The sequence below is a fragment of the Balaenoptera borealis genome (assembly GCF_965194805.1).
Source record: "Balaenoptera borealis genome assembly, chromosome: 11".
NCBI classification, from domain to species: domain Eukaryota; kingdom Metazoa; phylum Chordata; class Mammalia; order Artiodactyla; family Balaenopteridae; genus Balaenoptera; species Balaenoptera borealis.
Window position 1 is genome coordinate 98305314 of NC_138868.1, and position 18791 is coordinate 98324104.

Consider the following 18791-nt stretch of genomic DNA (forward strand, 5'->3'; position numbering starts at 1 on the left):
CTGGTGGTGGGGGACATGGGGTTGGGATACGTGGGGTAGGAGAGCTAGGTCTCCCCACAATGCAGCATTTCCACCTTATTAGATGTTCCAGGAGGGACCCAGGGCCCAACCGTGACTTCCAGGTCCCTACCCTGCCCCCACTCCACTATGACCAAGGACCGGCCTGGGGGTGGGGGGTGGGCTTTCCAGGGATAAAGGATCAACAGGCAGGAGAAGGCAGGGACTCATGTGGAGGTTTAATTGGCAGGAGCTGGAGCCAGATGAGGGAGTGAAGGCCCGTCACTGAGGCAGGAGGCTGAGCAGGAGGGTAAGGAGAAGGGCAGCTGCAAGGCAGTGGGGCTCCAGGAAAGCTGTGTGGGTCCCCGAGCTCAGCCGGTCACCATAGCAGTCCAGGAGCATCAGGACCACACCATTGGTCCAGCCAAACCCCTCCTGGAGAGAGGTGAGGTCAGTGGGGCAAGACCTCTGGGGAAGGCCCCCAAGTCCTTTTATGGGGTATGGGATCCCCACCTAGAGGCTCTGGCCCTGCATAGCCCCAGGGGTACCAGGGAGCACCAGTCAGCCTCCTCCCTGGGGCCCACCTCCATGGAAGAAACTGAGGCCCAGAGAGAGGAGGTCATGGTCAGTTGCAGGGACAGCAGAGCCCCGAAGTTCCCTGGAGGATGTGGCCCACTCACCTGAACTTCATACTCCCCTCTACCACCTGGGTGTCCACCGTTGCTGACATCATACTGGGGACAAGAGGACGGGCTCTAAGGTCAGGCCCTACCCCAGCCCCCCAACGCCAGGCCTCTAGGGAAGCCAGAAATGGGAGCCCCTTAGGGAGAAGCTGTTCTGGCCAGCAGTTCTGACCCCTGCAGTGCCCAAGAATGGCCACCAGGTGCCGCCACTGTCCCCGGTTGTGTGGGCCTGGGCTTTGCACAGCCTGACGATTCCTCCATCTCCCCGTGGGGAGGAGGACCCCGAGGGACTGGGCTCTGGGGCAGCTCACCTTCTCATACTTGGCTGACTTTTTGGAGTAGATGTCACAGTTGGTTTGGATCCAATTCTGGGCCAGCTGGAAAGCCACTTCCTGGGCTGTGGCTGAAGGAGACTTGGCCAGACCTGGACCCCACCCCAGGCAGGACCCTGAATCTCCAGAGCCCCCATCCCAGGGGGAGCAGAGGCCTGAGCCTTATTCTCCTCAAGGAGGGAAAGAGGCCCGGGCGCTTAGCCCTCCCTCCTGGAGCCGGGGGCCAACCTGCTCCCCATCATCCAGGCCTGGGTGTGGAGAGAGGAGGGCCGATTCCCCTGACAGGTGGAGGTAGGTGTGTTTGCTGAGTGAGAGGCTGAGAGAGCAGAGGGGCCAGAGAGGGGCCTTTGCCTCATTTGTTCACGCCTCCCCAGAGCCAGGCCGGCGGACCCTCTACCCCCGTGGGCTGAGGCCCTGGGAGAGGCCCCACCCCCGCCTCCTCACCTCTGATGAGCAGGTCCTGCAGGGGGCCCAGGCGTTGGGGAAGTCCCACTGCTGGCCTGTCTTCTGGTAGGTGAGGATCCAGCTGTCCTAGAAGGTTCCAGACGTTACCATGAGTGTAGGTGGGGGCTGGACAGGCAGCCAAGAGGCTGGGCCCTCCTGAAGCCAGGTGTCCCCTGCGGGGCCTTCTCTTCTTGGCTCACAGCTGCCCCCTGGTGGCAGAAGTGGGACCCTCAGGCTAAGGCCCCGGGCGGAGCGGGGTGTGGCTGCCGCTTGCCAGAGGTCACAGGTCAGAGTCAGGGAGTGAGCAGGTGACCCTGCCGCCAGTGTAGCAGCCCGCCCTGCTGCCCCCTCGCCTCCAGGTATTTCAGAGCCTTGTCCACGTTGCCCGAGTTGGAGAGGCCGCCAGCCCAGAGAGGAGTGTGGTAAGTGGGGTAAACTTCCAGATCTTTTATGCTGAAGGCCATACTTGAACCAGCCACCTTTCTCCTTGTCTCACAGGCCAGCCTTCAGCGCGGCCTAGCTTGGTTTCTGCAAATTTTAGTACATCACAGCTTGGGAGTCATTCTCCCGGGTGGCACTGGGTTTAGAAGGAGTAACCAGAGCCCCTACTCAGGCCCTACAGGACTCTCTAGAAAGAACTTCTGAGGGGGAGGACGGGAACATCTACTTCTAACTCCCCACCTTCTCCCTGGAGCCCTCCCCAGCCTCCCCCAGGCAAGCCGAGCCTGTCCTGCACCCCCAGGCTGCCCCGTCCTGCCCTTTACACCACGTGGTGACTGTTCACTCCCCTGTGGGACTTCCTCATCCCTGAGTTCCTGCGGTGAGGCCTCTGCTCAGGAATGATAATTGCCACTGCTGATTGCGGCCCAGCCCTGTGCTCAGCACACTCTATCACGCACTTTCTCTCCTTTGTCTGAGGCTCAGAGAGGGCAGCAGTTTGGCCCCAGCTGCACAGCACCTGTCCTCCAGCCTGGCCCCAGGGCCCTGGCACCCACTGGCACAGGGCAGTGCTCCAGGGTCGTGTGCCAGCTTGGGCCACTTCCTCACCAGCCCCTCACCCAGTGGGAGCAAAGCCGAGCCCCTTCCACTCCTCCCCTCCGAATCCCTGACAGGCTGACCTCTCTCCCACTAAAACCACCTCACGTGTGTAGAACTGGGAGGGGATGAACAGAGAAAACACCTGATGTGGACACAGCAAGCCCCACTCTGGTCCTACTGTGCTCTCCCTTGGCCATGTCCGTCCACATCCGCCTCACTGGGGAAAGGTGCTGGGGTTTCATCCACACCTGGGCCAGAATTGGGGGGCCCTGATCCTCTGGGCCTGGCTTCACAGTGGCAGCCGAGATTCGGGGGGCACTGGGAGCCGGAGGAAATGGTCCCCCCCAGCTAGGCACTGGGCTGAGCGGTCCAGGCTCCTGCACACCGTCGTGCTCTTGCTGGGCTGCCAGAGGCCAGCATGTGGGGACCAGCAGACCGGACTCCCCACGGCCCGGGCCTTGACCAGGGCCACACGGCTGAGCAGCCCCAGAGCCAGAACCCAAGCCCGGGCTCCCTGGCTCCAAAGCCCGCGGCTGCCAGGGCCTCCAGCTTCCCAGCCTCCTCCAGCCCCCACTCCACGTGGGTCCCAGGCCCCCTGTGCCCTCTCCCCGGACTCCAGGTGAAGCCAGAGGTCCTCAGCCACCCTGAGCAGTTCTCTCTGATCTACTCAAGACACCCCTTCATTGTGCTCGGCGGGCGCTTTGTTGAGTTCTACTACTGGTGAGCGGCCGGGGGCTTCGGGGCAGGGAGCGGGGGGTGCGCGGGGGGAGCTCGGGGCCCGCGGGGCGTCCTGAGTGGGGTGGTGTGATGCCTGAGCTGTCCTCCCCCCAGGGACTCCTACTGGCTGATGGAGGGTCTGTTCCTCTCTGAGATGCCCCAGCTGGTGAAGGGCATGCTGCAGAACCGCCTTCCTACGGTGGGCACCCTTCCCCATGCTGCCCTGCCTCCCCATTCCTGAGACCTCCCAGGACGGGGCTCGGGCAGGGTGCCTGGGGGGAGTGGTACTTGGCTCCACCCCGGGGACAACACTGAGACCCTGGCCTTGGAGTTGGACTTTTGGACTAAGAACAGGAGCATCTCTGTGAGCTCCAGGGGAAAGAGCTATGTCCTGAATTGATATTGTATCCCTTACAGGGGACCCAGGTGAGGGCGTGCCCGGCCAGCCTCTCATCTCTTGTGTGTTTGCTCTGGTTTGAGTGTCAGGACTCCCCTGGGCAGGAGGGTGGGTGACTTAGTCTCACCTCTCAGTTAGTGATCTGATAGCCCTGGGCGGTCCAGCGCTGTGGGCCCCAGGGCAGCTAAGCCAGTGTGGCTCGGCCTCCTGCTCGGTCACGGCGGGCCTAGAGCCTCTCAGTGCCAGGCCCCCTCTTGTCCTCTTGCCAGGAGCGCCAGTGATGTAGCCCCATCTCTCAGATGGTGATCCTGAGGGCATGGGGCCCTGTGTTCCCAGGAAAGGGGTGCCAATCTGTGCTCCGGGGGCTGTGTCGTATCGGCCGGGATACATATCGTGCACCTGCCTCTCCTACTGGTCCAGGCCCTGTTCTGGGCCATCCCTGGGGCAGGAGACACCCCAGAGGGCAAAGGGAACAGGCAGAACACCACTGAGGTTGGGGATGGGGGCTGCTATGAGGGGAGATGTGGGAGAGCTCTGTCCCGGCAGCAGGAGAGGAGGGGCCAGCAGCGGGAGGGCAGACCCTGTGGCACTTGCTCCTTTGCAGCTTGGCCACCAGCCTGTGCACCACAGCACTGTCCCTTCCTCCCAGGCAGGCCCAGCTCCCTGGCCAGGCCTGGAGCACGACAAGAGCGCCTCAAGTCCCCTCCCGCCACCCTGCTCAAACCACAGCCACCTGTAGATCAAAAACACCTCTTTTTAAAAATCCTCAGTTGCCTGAAAGATGTACATGGCTGGGGCTGGGGCTGAGACTCGAGGGCTGCCTGCACACACATGGTGGGGGGACTTCTAAGCGCCCACTCTCAGACTGCACATTTCTGCACATGACAGCAATTTTTGCAGAAAGGGCGTAGAGGATGCATCTGGGCCAGGCACCAGCCTGCAGCAGCTGCCTATAGCCACCTCTGCCCGCCCAGGATGCCCAACCTCTTGTTCTCACCTCACCCACCGTGGTGGCTTCCTCTCCCCGTGAGAACATGGGTTCCCACCACACCCAGAAGACTGGGCATCTCCCTGCCCAGCCAGGAGTTCCAGGGCCACAGCCCAGGATCAGCAAAATTCACAGGCTCCCAGGTGACCTCAACTCAGGTCACACACCCTTTCTCCCACCCAGGCCCTGTAATTAATGGCGTTAGCAATGTTTGTAAATCTCCATGAGAGAGGATTTCAATCAGAACTGGGTCCCAGGAGCCCCTGATTGAAGCCATTAGAGGCCGTGGGCTCCTGGGCAGTTCCCCCTGCCATTCCAGGTAATCTGTATATCAATTGAAGGCTTTGCTGGCCATTAGGGGTTGCAAACTCAAATTCCAGGATGCAATTGTGGGACGTAGTTGAGAATAAGAAAACTAACCATGCAAGGGGGAAGATGCTTGGTGGGATCTGGGGTGACCGGGAAGCACATTCTTGTGTAACTGGGGTCTCCGCTGCAGAAGCTGGCTGATGTAAGGGAATGTGGGTTCCTCGTTTGCTAGATCTTCCAACTTTTCAACGTAGGCAGAGATCCATATTTTTACGTGAAGTATCCCAATTTTTAAGTGTCTCAATGTCCCAAATTCTGAATGTACATCTAGGAGTGATGCCTGTGTATGAGGGGGGAGTGGGGAGGAGGAGACGTGACCCCACTGCAAGGCCCCCTTCTCCCCACAGTGTCCAGTACCCCACCCTTGAATGAGCCCTCAGCCTGGGTGCTGACTCCTAGTCACGTGGTGCCCTTTGCAGTGAGATACTCTGTACATATTGAGATCCTTAATATGTAAAGATCTCTTACAAATCAAAAAGGAAAAATAATATTGTTATGCTTGAAAAAAATCTACAGACTAACTATGGATGGTCGATAAATATAATGCTCTGTTCGTTCTTTTTCTGGATCTGGATTGGGCCTCAGCCCACAAGGACACAGCTCCCCCTGCCTCCGGGTGTCTGTGCCCCGACTTTCTTAGATGTTCTCACCCAGGTCTCACCACTTAGCTTGTCTGCCTAGTCTTTCTTAGCACATTTACAAGCAGATGTGTCACTGGTGGGAAAAATATTCAATAATACTTTAAAATATTTATTCAGCTTTGGTTTCGCGGTGAAGCTGTGAAATCCGCTGTGTGGGGGAAGGACTGAGAGGGGGACCCCGAGAGGCAGCCCAGCCTTCTCTTAGTCTTCAGTAAGTCAGCTCTGGCCCGCACTTACACCCTCACTCAGTAAAAGACCTGCTGGACCCCCCATCCTTAGAAGGTAGCTGGCGGGGATGGGGGTGAGTGGGAGGAGGGGTCTCCTTGCCTTGACCCAAAGTATTTCTTTGAGGAAAAACTACTGGTTTCCTTCTCGATGTCTGTTCTCAGGGTAGCAACGTGACCAGCTTTTTAAAAAAGGTTGATTTCCCAGACTTCCCTGCAGTCAGGGTGAGCTGGGGACCCAGTTCTGACACCTATAAGTGAAAGCCACTGGAAGAGGCTCCTGGGAAAACTCCTTAGGAGGGGAAAGACTCAGCCGGCTTTGCTCTTGGCCCTTTGCCCTTCCCCCTCCTTCTTGCCTTGAGCACAGATGAAGTGCTTGGATCTGCAGAAGCCACCTTGCAACCACAAAGCAATGAACCCAAGGCTGAAAACCACAGGCTTAAGATGGCAGAGCAGAAAGATAGAGAGACTGGCCCCTCGATGGTACCGTGAGTCACACAGCCCTGGGCTCCCCTTATATGAGAAAAACAAACCCCTTAGTTGTTTAAGCCACTGGTGTTCAGATTTCTGTTCCTTTTGGCTGAATGGAGTCTCTGGCAGGTCCTTCTTCTGAGGCCTTCTGGTCAGTACATTTTCCTTCATTCCCAGCACAGTGTCCTAATGTCCCAGCAATGTTGCAGCGATCCTGCCCACCTGGCCTAACCTCAGTCCGGCTCTGGGTGTGAGAGGCAGATCGATCCATCTATCTGGGTCAGGTGCCTGGCCCACCTTCCTCACAGCTTCGGAAACCAACTCCAGAGCCCCAGAGTCCTCATCAGCACTTGTGCCAACAGCTCCTGGCATCCTCATGGGCAGTGAAGCCAGGATGGTGTGTGACTGTACATGGAAAGTGACATTTGAAGCTCCTGGGGTGCTGGTGATGTTCTATTTCATGATCCATTACAAGGTGTTTGCCCTACAGTGATCTGTTCAACTGTCATGCATATTTTATGGACGTTCCTGTGTTGCACCCTAGTTCATTATAAAATCATTTGAAATTTTCGGAGTCCATCAGCCTGCTTGGTTTGGCTCATTTGGACAGGAGGGGAGGCCAGACGGCCGCAGCAGCAGCCTGAAGAACCACAGCATGATGCCGCCTGCGAGGGGCAGGGCAGGGGCGGGCGGGCCCTGTGCCGTCCGTGGAATCTAACATGAGCCGTTCATTCTCTTAGAATAGCTGCACACCTGCAGATCAGCAGTTTCTATTGTGGTGAGAAGTTAAAAAAACAAATGAAAGGGCAGGCAAGGAGCAAGCTCTCCTCTAACATGCTGCACTGAGACGCCTGCCACTGTCTGTCACGGCCCACGCACCTTCCTCAGTCAGTACTGCTCATACGTGCGGGGACTCGGGGCTCGGGCCCAAGCACCGAGCCTGTGACCTGCAGCCCCGCTCAGCTCCCAGGACCGCGGGGCCGTGCCCGCCTCTGGGGGCAGTCTCGGTCATACACGGTCTCCACGAGTACAGGCAGGTCAGGTGATCTCTTTGAGCCTCAGTGCCCTCACTTGTGAAGTTGGGGCTATTATCTCTCCTGGAGGCTTGTTGTAAGAATTAGACGTGGCGTGTTTCAGGTACACAGAGAGTCAGCTAAGGGCAGCGGCTGCTTTGTTGGTGGGTAGAGACACCCTAGTTGAGTCCATTCCAGCAGCTGAGGGGCTGGAGCAGGACGGTTCCCTCCGCGCCTCCTCGCAGGCCTCACGCCACTTGGATGACAGCGTCCCCGAGGGCTCGGTTAAGGTACCGTCAGGCGTCCCCGGGAGGACCTCCTTGTCAGCCACTCACCACGAGGCTGTCCTTCCAGACCCTCCTGCTCTGAGATTTGTGTCTTGTATGACACAAATCTGCAGCTGGAGGGAGGGTAGCAGACGCCCAGCTGAACGTTATTCCAAGGATAACTGGTGGTCCGACAAGCAAAGACCAGCCTCCAGGCAACAGAAGAGGACCGTCCTGGGGGCCTCGCCACAGTCTGGGTGGAGTGAAGCGGGGCAAGAGAGGCTGCTCAGAGCCAGCCAACCACAGCGGCCTGCAGCTCAGCACGGGACAGTGCAGACCCGGGACTGGAAAGCTTCCAGATTCCCTACAGAAGGCTGCCTGCAACACCCACAGCCCAGGTGCATGGCTTGTTAATAGCTCCATTCCTCAGGCCATCTCTCTGCTCCTCCACTCCTGGGGTTTTCTGCAAGAAGGACGTGGTTTGGTCAGCCTGGAGAGGATGGGCCTGGAAGGATCTTCTGACGTCGAAGGTTCCAGGCTCTACCAAAGAAGACATACAGATGGCCAGTAGGCACATGAAAAGATGCTCAACATCACTAATTATTAGAGAAATGCAAATCAAAACTACAGTGAGGTACCACCTCACACCGGTCAGAATGGCCATCATCAAAAAGTCTACAAATAACAAATGCTGGAGAGGGTGTGGAGAAAGGCGAACCCTCCTGCACTGTTGGTGGGAATGTAACTGGGTGCAACCACTATGGAAGACAGTATGGAGGTTCCTCAGAAAACTAAAAATAGAATTACCATATGATCCAGCAATCCCACTCCTGGGCATATACCCAGACAAAACTATAATTCAAAAAGATACATGCACTCCTATATTCATAGCAGCACTATTCACAATAGCCAAAACAAGGAAACAAGCTAAATGTTCATCGACAGATGAATGGATAAAGAAGATGTGGTACATATATAATGGAATACTACTCAGCCATAAAAAAGAACAAAAAAATGCCATTTGTAGCAACATGGATGCAACTAGAGATTATCATACTAAGTGAAGTAAGTCAGAAAGAGAAAGACAAATACCAGATGATATCACTTATATGTGGAATCTAAAATATGGAACAAAGCAAACTATCTACAAAACAGAAACAGACTCACAGACATAGAGATCAGACTTGTGGTTACCAAGGGGGAGGGAGGGAGGGAGAGGGATGAACTGGGAATTTGGGGTTGGTAGATGCAAACTATTACATTTAGCATGGGTAAACAACAAGGTCCTACTGTATAGCACAGGGAACTATATCCGATCTCCTGGGATAAACCATAATGGAAAAGAATATTTAAAAAAGAATGTATATATGTGTATGAGTCATTTTGCAATACAGCAGAGATTGGCACAGCATTGTAAATCAACTATACTTCAATTAAAAAAAAAGTTCCAGGCTCTGCTCCACACTTGGCAAATCAGTAGAGGCTGCTCTGGACACGAGGAGGGAGGAGGCTATTCTTAGGGTTGAGTCTCCAAAGAGGTGATGGGGCTGCATGGGGCAGATGGGACCGTGTCGCGACTCCTCCTTAGCAGGCGTTCCTGGTACCTTGTCCTTCAGATTACGGGAAACTCAAAGCGTATTGAAAAGCTTAGAGTGTAATGGTAAGAAACATGCATATGCCTAACGACTTGACTTTGTCCTATTTTCTTCAGATTTTGTTTTTAGAACTGAAACATAACAGGTCCCCGCTTGTATTCCTGACCCTCAGGGGCGTAGCTGCTCTCCTGAATTTGCAGTTTCCCACTCTTATGCGCGCCTTCATACTTTTGCTGTATATATTTACAAACTACGTGTAGTATTGCTTTGCATGTTATTTTTTATTGTGGTAAAACACACATAACATAAAATTTCCCATTTAACGTTTTCACCATTTTTTATTGTACTGTTCAGGGGCACTGAGTACATTCACATTGTTGTGTAACCATCACCACTGCCAAGCTCTGGAAACTTTTGATCTTCCAAAACTGAAACTCTGTGCTCATTAGTCAATAACTTCCCTAGTCCATCCTACCCCACAACTCCTGGAAACCACCATTTTACTTTCTGTCTCTCTGAATTTATGGTTCTTTGTGTAAATAGAGTCATAGAATATTTGTCCTTTTGTGTCTGATTTATCTCACTTAGCATAGTATCTTCAAGGTTCCTCTATGTTGTAGAGGAATTGATTTAACAACATATTTCCTCAATGTTGTTGTCAGAATTTCTTTCCTTTTAAAGGCTGAATAATATTTCATTGCATATGTACGCCATGTTTTCCTTATTCATTCATCCGTTGATGGACATTTGGGTTCTTTCCACCTTTTGGCTATTGTGAATGATGCTGCAGTGAACGTGGGTGTGTAAGTATCCGTTCAAGTATGTGCTTTCAGTTCTTTTGGGGATGTACACAAAAGTGGAATTGCTGGATCATATGGTGCAGCTGGATTATATGGTAATTCTATGTTTAGTTGTTTCAGGAACCCCTGTACTGCTCTGAATCTTTTAAAATCTTATGTACTGTATATGGAGGGTATTTGTGCTGTATCATTTGGCAATTTGATGCTTTTTTTTTTTTTTTTGGTGCTGGTATGTTTCTGAGATTCCACCATGTTAATACATAGATCTAATCTGAGAATCTGTATCTTTTAATTTACAAGTTTAAGTGTTATCATTATTTGAACTTATTTTTACCATCTTGTTCTGTGCTCCTTAATTTCCTCATGGTTTTTTCTTTTTACTTTTTCTTTTGTTTCCTATATTTCCCTTGTTTCCTATATTTATCAAATTTAGTGAGCCTCTTTTATTTTATTTATTTATTTGGCCATGCTGCGTGACATGTGGGGTCTCAGTTCCCCGACCAGGGATTGAACCCGTGCCCCCTGCAGTGGAAGCACGGAGTCTTAACCACTGGACCGCCAGGGAAGTCCGAGCCTCTTTTATTATTTTTTCTACTTGTATTCATTCCTTCCTTCATTCCTTTGTTTTCTTGTAAATTATAGATTTCATTCCTATTCTTTAGGGCTTCTCTCCCCTTTTTTTCACATGTACACCAACTCTAAAATTAATCAGAAATGTGATTATCCCCTGATGGAGGCAGGGCCTTTGGAATACTTTAACTCTGATTACCTCCTCCACCTTCCATAACTCCATCCAGCATCGCGGGTCTGCCTTAGCTTCTACACCTCCAATTCATCACCATCACTGTTGCAGTTTTTCTCAGTTGGTGCTTATATCCATTTACCCACAGGTTTACAGTGTGTTTGCTCTTCATTGCTTTTTTTTAAAATTGAAGTATAGTTAATTTATAATGTTGTGTTAGTTTCAAGTGTACACCAAAGTGATTCAGATACATACACACACACACACACACACACACATCTCACACCTTCTGAGTTCAATTTCCTTTCTCTTAAAATAGATGTGTTGGCAGCTCTAACACCAGTGATGTTATGGTGAACTCTTTTCAGTCTTCATCTGAAATGGTCTTTATTTCACTTTCACTTGTTGTGTTGGATTGTCAGCAAAGGGGGCCACCAACAGTTCTGTCCATCCCTGTGATGCACATGTCACTCCTCCCATCGAGATGGAGTTTTATTTTCCCTTCCCTTAAATGTGGGCTGGCCTCGTGACTTGCTTTGATCAGTAGAATGTGGAAGTGACCCTGTGCCAGGTCCAGCCTTAGGTCTTAAGAAGCCTGACTGATTCCACTTTCACCCAGATGGGTCCAGCCACCATGAGACTAAGTCCAATTGCCCCACTGGACAGAGGAAGAGGGGGCCTGGAGGATGAAAGATGACCAAGGGCAAGAGAGGCCCACCAGCCACCTGCCATTCCCATCCCTTCTGCTGAGGACCATGCGTGTGAGTGAAGCTACCTTGTTTCCTCCAGTCCCAGATGAGCCATCCCAGCCAACACCACACAGAACGTAAATGAGCCGTCCCCACTCAGCCCTGCCAAATTACAGAACTGTGAGCAAATATACAGTGGTGGTTGCTTTAAGCCACTACATTTTGGAGAGGTTTGTTTTGCAGCAATAGGTAACTGGAGCCCTCCTGAGTGGTATTTTAGGGGAGTTTGAACTCTAGGGTGAGTTAGTTTTTGTCAGCACTTTGAATGTAGAATGCCTCTGACTTCTTTCTTCTGTGGCTGCTGTTGAGAAGTCAGCTATGAATTGTTTTCCTTTGTAGGTAATCTGTCAGGTGACTTTTAAGATAATCTGTTTGTCTTTACTGTTCTGCAGTTTCTCTAAAACATATCTGGTATAGGTTCCGTTTTCTTTTTCCTGCTCAGAAATTGTGCTGATACTACTTCTGCCTTCTCCTCCTTTTTACTCCTACAAATATTTTTGAGTGCCTATTATGTGCTAAATACTATTCTAAGTGTCGGGGACTAAACAGTGAACAAAAAAGAGAAAGACTCTAACCTCACGGGGAGGCTATGTCCCCCATTTAAGTGAGGGACAGAGCCTGAGAATGAAGCTATCATGCAGAAGAGCAGAGATGAGCTTCGGGAAAAGCAGATCCTGAATGCATGGTTGAAACCTGCATCATGCCCCACCTAAAAGCAACCCTACTCATTATATTTTCAGTAATGTTAGCAATGATTGCTCCTTGTTTCTTAAGACAGTTTTAAATGGATTTTTATGTCATTTACAAGTGAAAGAGTACTAACTGATACGTGTCCCAGCCCAGCCTGACATAGATGTCCTTCCTCTGTGAAACTTTACATTCATATCTTCATTTAGTTTATTTTAAAATTAATTCATTTAATTTTTTGTTTCTATTTGATCTTGTTCCAAAAAAGATTTAAGACCATTTACAAAGATGGATAAAACACAAAGTAACATAATTTAGAAGTGTTACTGTGCTTATTGAACCTGAAGAGGCATATCTTTCATTAATTTTGAAAAATTCTCAACCATTATCTCTCAATAGTGCCTCAGTCATTCTCTCTTCTGAAATTCCTGTCAGACAAATGGTGGATCTTCTCATCTTATTCTTTGTGTGACTTAACCTGTTTTTCATAATTTCTATTTCTTCTTTCTCTGGGTAATTTTCTTAGATCAGTGTTCCAGTTCACTATTTGTCTCTTCATTTGTGTTGAATCTGCTATTTAGCCTTTTTTTTTGAACTTTACATTTCAGTTACCATTTTTTCATTTTTAGAAGTTCTATTTGGTTCTTTTTCCCACATGTCTATTCATAGTATTTTATTCTTTTCTTATGCTTTCAGTGCTGTACATGCATCCAGGCATTTAAATCATATCTCTTCTACAATATCTTTAGTCTTCATATAACATCTGAAGTTCTTGGGAGTCTAATTTTGAGGTTACATCTGCTAACTCTTGCTCATAATGATGCCTTATTTCCTCCTTCCTTCCTTCCTCCCTCCTTCTCTTTCTTTCTTTCTTTCATTCTTTCTTTCTTTCTTTCTCTCTCTCTCTTTTTCCTCCCTCCCTCCTTCTTTTCTTTCTTTCTCTCTCTCTTTCTTTTCCTCCCTCCCTCCTTCTTTTCTTTCTTCCTTCCTTCCTTTCTTTCTCTCTCTTTCTCTCTTTTCCTCTCTCCCTCCTTCTTTTCTTCCTTCCTTCCTTCCTTTCTTTCTCTCTCCCTTTCTTTTCCTCCTTCCCTCTTCTTTTCTTTCTTTCTTTCTCTTTCTTTCTCTCTTTCTTTCTTTCTTTCTTTCTTTCTTTCTTTCTTTCTTTCTTTCTTTCTTCCTTCCTTCCTTCCTTCCTTCCTTCCTTCCTTTCTTTCTTTCTTTTCTCCCTTTCTCCTTTTCTGTCTTTTTTTTTTGTAATTTTGGATTGCAAGCTTATGTTCAGTAGGGCTTTATCCTTTGGAATCCCATGTGATCTGGGTTGAGAGCATGATATTCCAAAGTTATTTTGTGATTGCTTCTTTCAAGGACCCCAACAGTATCACACACTATGAAAAGTTTTTTTTATGTTATTCCCTTGCTGCTGGATCCCATTTAAATAACCATGATAGTAGTGTAAACTCAAGTCGCAAACATGAAGCACAGAACTGTGTTTAGAAATTCTAAAAGGGAGCATTTCATTTTCTACCCAGAGCCCAAGCTGAGACATACTTCTTTGCAATTTACCTGGGCTAGGGAAAAGATGCTTCCCTAGGTCACCTTTTCACTGAGGCTGTAACTCTCTGAGGATTCTGGATCTAGGTGAGGACTCAGCTCCACCTTTCCACTTCACAGCCCTTGGGTAGTATTGATTACTACCCTGCAGGATAATTTTGTTTCTGTCCCTTGGTGAATCCTCCTTTCTCATGAGGTCGGGTATATATTTAAAAGGATCTTTGCACTTATATGTGGAATCTAAAAACAAAAACAAAAACCTCACTGTGAGATCATGGAAAATTTATATATTGATCTCTGCCCCCAGTTCTTGGCACATGGCTCCTAAAACCTTTGTAATTTCCTAAGTGATAAAAACACTAGAAGCATCTTTTGTTCTATTGAAGTGCCTCTGAATGGGTTCCTGGAGGCTCCTGGATGGGGGTTGGTCATCAGAAAGACCAATCAATGATTAGAAGCTTGGAATTTTCAGCCCCACCATCATTCTCCAGAAAGGAGACAGGGGCTGGAAATGAAGTTAGTAGTTGATCATTCCTACATGAGTATTCCTCCATAAAATCCCAATAGTAGGGGGCTTGGAGAACTTCCAGTTGGTGAACACACTGGGAGGTTCTTTAGCAAATTAATTAAACCCAAGGGGGGGGGGTCATTGGAAGCTCATATCTATAGCCAGTTGGTTGGAAGTACTTGCCTCTGAAGTGTGTGTGTATGTTTGTGTGTGTGTGTGTGTGTGTGTGTGTGTGTGTGTGTGTGTGTGTGTGTGGTGGGGGCAGTCTTGTGGGACTGAGCCCTTAACCTGTGGGATCTGATGAGGGGCAGTGGGCAGAATGAGTGAAAGGGATAAAAAAGTACGAACTTCCAGTTATAAAATAAATAAGTCATGGGGATGTAATGTATAGCACAGTGACTATAGTTAATAATACTGTATATCTGAAAGTTGCTAAGAGAGTAGATCTTAAAAGTTCTCATCACAAGAGAAAAATTGTAACTATGAGTGGTGATGAGCGTTAACTAGACTTATTGTGATGATCATTTCCCAATATATACATATATTGATTCATTATGTTGTATACCTGAAATTAATATAATGCTATAGGTCAGTTATATCTCAGTGGGAATAAAAAAGGATCCTTGTTACATTTTATCCAAAGCTTTAGGCAATTGTTGTGGGAGTGTTTTTGATATTTTCAGAAACAGAAGTCTAGATTTTTTTTTTACTCCATTGTCTATCATTCCATTTTTTAAAAGTAATGAAAAATATTAATTTCATTTACTGAAGTTCTTTTTCTCTTTAGAAGTAACTCCTTACATGTTCATTGTAGGAAATTTAGAAACATTTAAATAAACAAAATGAAAATATGCTATAATACTTCTATCTTGGGGTAATGTTTTTTTTTTTAAATTTTATTTATTTATTTATTTAATTTTGGCTGCGTTGGGTCTTCGTTGCTGCCTGCAGGCTTTCTCTAGTTGCAGTGAGCGGGAGCTACTCTTCATTACGGTGTGCGGGCTACTCATTGCGGTGGCTTCTCTTGTTGCGGAGCACGGGCTCTAGGCACGTGGGCTTCAGTAGTTGTGGCTCACGGGCTCTAGAGCGCAGGCTCAGTAGTTGTGGTGCACAGGCTTAGTTGCTCCGTGGCATGTGGGATCTTCCCGGACCAGGGCTCCAACCTGTGTCGCCTGCATTGGCAGGTGGATTCTTAACCACTGCGTCACCAGGGAAGCCCCCTGGGGCAATGTTTTGGCATTTGTTCTTTCAGGCTTTTTTCTAAGCAGATATCAAGATCTCATTATTTTATAATCTTTTTTTTTTCATGTAACAACACGTGACGTGTGTTAGTTTTCTACTGCTGTGTAATAAAGCACCACAAAGTTCGTGGCTTAAAACAACACACATTATCTCATAGTTTCTGTAAGTCATAAGTTTGGACACAGCTTACCCGTGTTCTCTGTTTCAGGTGTTGGCTGGGGCTGTGGTCTCATCAGAGGCTCAACTGGAGAAACATTCCCTTCTAAGCTCCCTCAGGTTGTTGGCTTATGGTTGTAGGGTCCCCATTTTTTGCTGGTTGTCAGCTGGGTGGCACTCAGCTCCTCAAGAGTCCTGGTAGTCCTTGCCACATGGCCCTTTCACAACATGGAAGCTTCAAAACCAGCACTAGAGAGAGAGTCTCCAACCCTGAGATGGCCTAGACCCTCTTTCGAAGGCTTTCAACTGGTTAGGTTAGGCCCATCCATCCATGATAACTTCCCTTTGGACTACTTCAAAATCAACTGATTTGGGACCTTAATTGCATCTGCAAAATCCCTTCACCTTTGTCACATGCTATTGGCTACAAACAAGTCACAGGACCTGCTCAAGGGGAGTGGATTACACAGGGTGCAAACATCAGGGAGTAGGAATCATGAGGCCCACCCTAGGGTCTGTCCACCACAATGTGTTTATCCTTCCATGTCATTATGTATTCTACTTCCAAGTAATGTTAACAGCCTCACCGCATTCTATTATATGGATGTACCATAACTTAACTCAACCAATGCTTTATCACCAGACACTTAATAAACATAAACATTTAAGTTCATTCTTTTTTTTTTAATAACAAACAATGCTAGAGAGAATGCCTTTGTACTGATATCATTATAAACAGTAGTATTATTTCCTCAGAATAAATTCCTCGACATGGAATTGGAGGGTCAAAGAATTCACAAAAGATTAGGCTTTTGATACAAATGAACTGACCTTCTGTATAGCAGAGGACAATTCTCATGCTATAAAGTGAAGCAGCAGTGGTTAGAAGTGGTAATGGCCTTGGTGAGGTATTCGTTCTCACTTGAAAGTCAAATAATGCCCACGCTCTGGAAAGTGTGTGCTTGTGGTTGCACGACCTGCCCCGTAGAAGCTGGGGAAGGGTTTGTGTCTACGGTCTCACACATTCATGTGTCTTGGTTGTGGGCGAAGCTGAGACTGAGAGCTCTTGGTGGCAACAGCTGCAGCTGCGCCACTGTCCCCAGCACAGTTCACATCTGCCCGAGGCCCCTGGTTTGTCTGTGTTCATCCAGAACGCATGTGACTTCCACTGGTGTGAGCTGACCTGTAAGGTGCCCCAAAGAGCATTCCACCTGTCCCAGAGAGGAGCCCAAATGTAATAACTTCTCAGCAGGCTGGGCCCCCAGATTTTGTGGGGCCTGAAGCTTAAACAATTTGGAGTCCTTCTTTAAGAAAAAGAATCAAATTATGAACACAAAGCTAGGTGCAGAGCTGTTGAGGGGCCCTGGGCTTACGTGTCATTGACTTGGCAGGAAATCCACCGCTGCTGACCACGACTAGGTTTGCCCTGCCTAGAGTCCAGTTTTGTTTATTTCCAAACATCTTAAATGAGATATGTTTCTTTCTTGCCTTTTGTAGGTGTATTAAAATTTAAGAATTGAGCAGGACTTCAATAAAATAGTCATTTGGGGCAAAATTTCTCTAATTTAACCCTTCTCTACTCAAATCACTAACATGCATGGCAGGAACACAAAAGTTTTTCAAACCCCACTAGCCTGGTTTGCAGTGCGGAATCTGGTGTGATGGGGAGGGTGATGGGGCAGTGGGAGGGGAGAGGGATTCTTCTAGCATTTATTGAGCCTGTACCAATCACTGTTCTAGGTGATTACATTGTCTTATTTCACCCTTTTGCCTGCCATGGTGCAGACACTCCTAGGGGGCTCAGAGCAGCTCCTATTTAAGGGGAAAAGATGCCAGGACACCACAAGTTGAAGTTCAACCATGAAACTGTTAGCAGAGAAATTTTGGCATAAAACCCACTGCACCAGTCAGTCTCCCAACAGGAAACAGATGGCACATTCAAAATAGGATAATTTGAGGAGGGTTTATTTACAAAAAAAGACATGGGTGTCGGGGAACCACAAGGATAAGGCAGTAACCCAAGTTTAGCGGCAGCCAAGCATTGCCATCATGAGGCTGAAAGGGAGGTTGGGGGGAATAGCTGCTGGCATCCACAGGGAGAGAGTTGTGCCTCAAGGCCACGGGGAGAGAAGACGTGGTCATTGGTTGAGGGACACAGCCAGCTCACAGAGAGGAAATAAATAACCTGACCTCAGCTCCTCTCTCTCTCTCTCTCTCTGATCTCCTGTGGGGCTCCACCAGGACACTCAAGACACAGGATGTGGACCACACAGATCAGCCTCCTGGGCCAGAGGCAATGTCAGGGGGTGGGTAGGGGGTTCTGGAGGAGCAAACAAAAGGTAAATGTCACATTCCACCCTTTTGGCCCTTAGCATCCACTCTAGACCTTTGTTCATGGGAAAGGTTCGTCTCTCCAACACAAGGGACTTGTAAAGTCCAACCAGCTACTGTGTCATCATGGGATGATGCCAGCTAATCATGCTCCAGCTGAAATCACTGGTGTTCTTCAGATAAGGTAAGAAAAAGAAACAATTGAGGTTCATCAAATGTGGTTGCTACATCCCCATCTCTATAGCTGACCCCAAGGCCAAGGTAATCTTAGCTGCCTTCTTACACCTTCCATTCTCTGTTTTCCTTAACCTCTGCTGGCACCTTTCTGGACAGGGTTCTTTACCTGATGTGATGACCGAAATCTTCATTCTTGCAGATTCTGAGTCCCTGGCTACCTTATTTTGGGGGTTGCCACAGTTTTCCCTTGACTAGGACTATTGGATGAAGGGGTGCTTCAGTGGTGCCCCTCATTCCAGACACTGTCCTCCCTGCCCCGATTCACAGGGACAGCCACTCCATTTCACCCTGGTAGCCAGGATCAATCACTGCACCCAGTACGGTGACCCCTTTCTTTGCCTGTTGGTTCAGTGGCATGTGGAGCCCCAGATGAGATGGGGTGGTTTCAGTTTCTGATTCATCAGAATCATGACTGTGTTCCATGGTAATGGCTTTTCTTCTCTGGGTACCAGGCTCACCAATCTCAAGGTTGTGGGGAGACAGGAAGCAAACATTTTTCTAGTGGGTTATTAAGAATAATAGTGAAAGGGGAAAGAAAAAGGGGGAATTCCCTGGCGATCCAGTGGTTAAGGCTCCGTGCTCCCAATGCAGGGGGCACGGGTTTGACCCCTGG

The 18791-nt window shown here is 48.9% G+C and overlaps 1 protein-coding gene and 1 pseudogene across 2 annotated transcripts; one reads left to right on the forward strand and one right to left on the reverse strand.

Annotated features, from left to right (window-relative positions):
* Nucleotides 1–74: 74 nt before the first annotated feature.
* On the reverse strand, nt 75–2913 carry TREH (trehalase). Its single transcript, XM_082340660.1, is given in 6 exon segments — nt 75–432; nt 678–731; nt 992–1104; nt 1457–1483; nt 1486–1543; nt 1810–2913. Coding segments are annotated over 6 exon segments (516 nt in total). The 5' UTR covers nt 1921–2913; the 3' UTR covers nt 75–279.
* LOC309605190 (trehalase-like) lies at nt 2913–8940 on the forward strand (annotated as a pseudogene). The gene is made up of 2 exons: nt 2913–3214; nt 3326–8940. The product of its transcript is annotated as a trehalase-like (transcript).
* Nucleotides 8941–18791: the final 9851 nt, after the last annotated feature.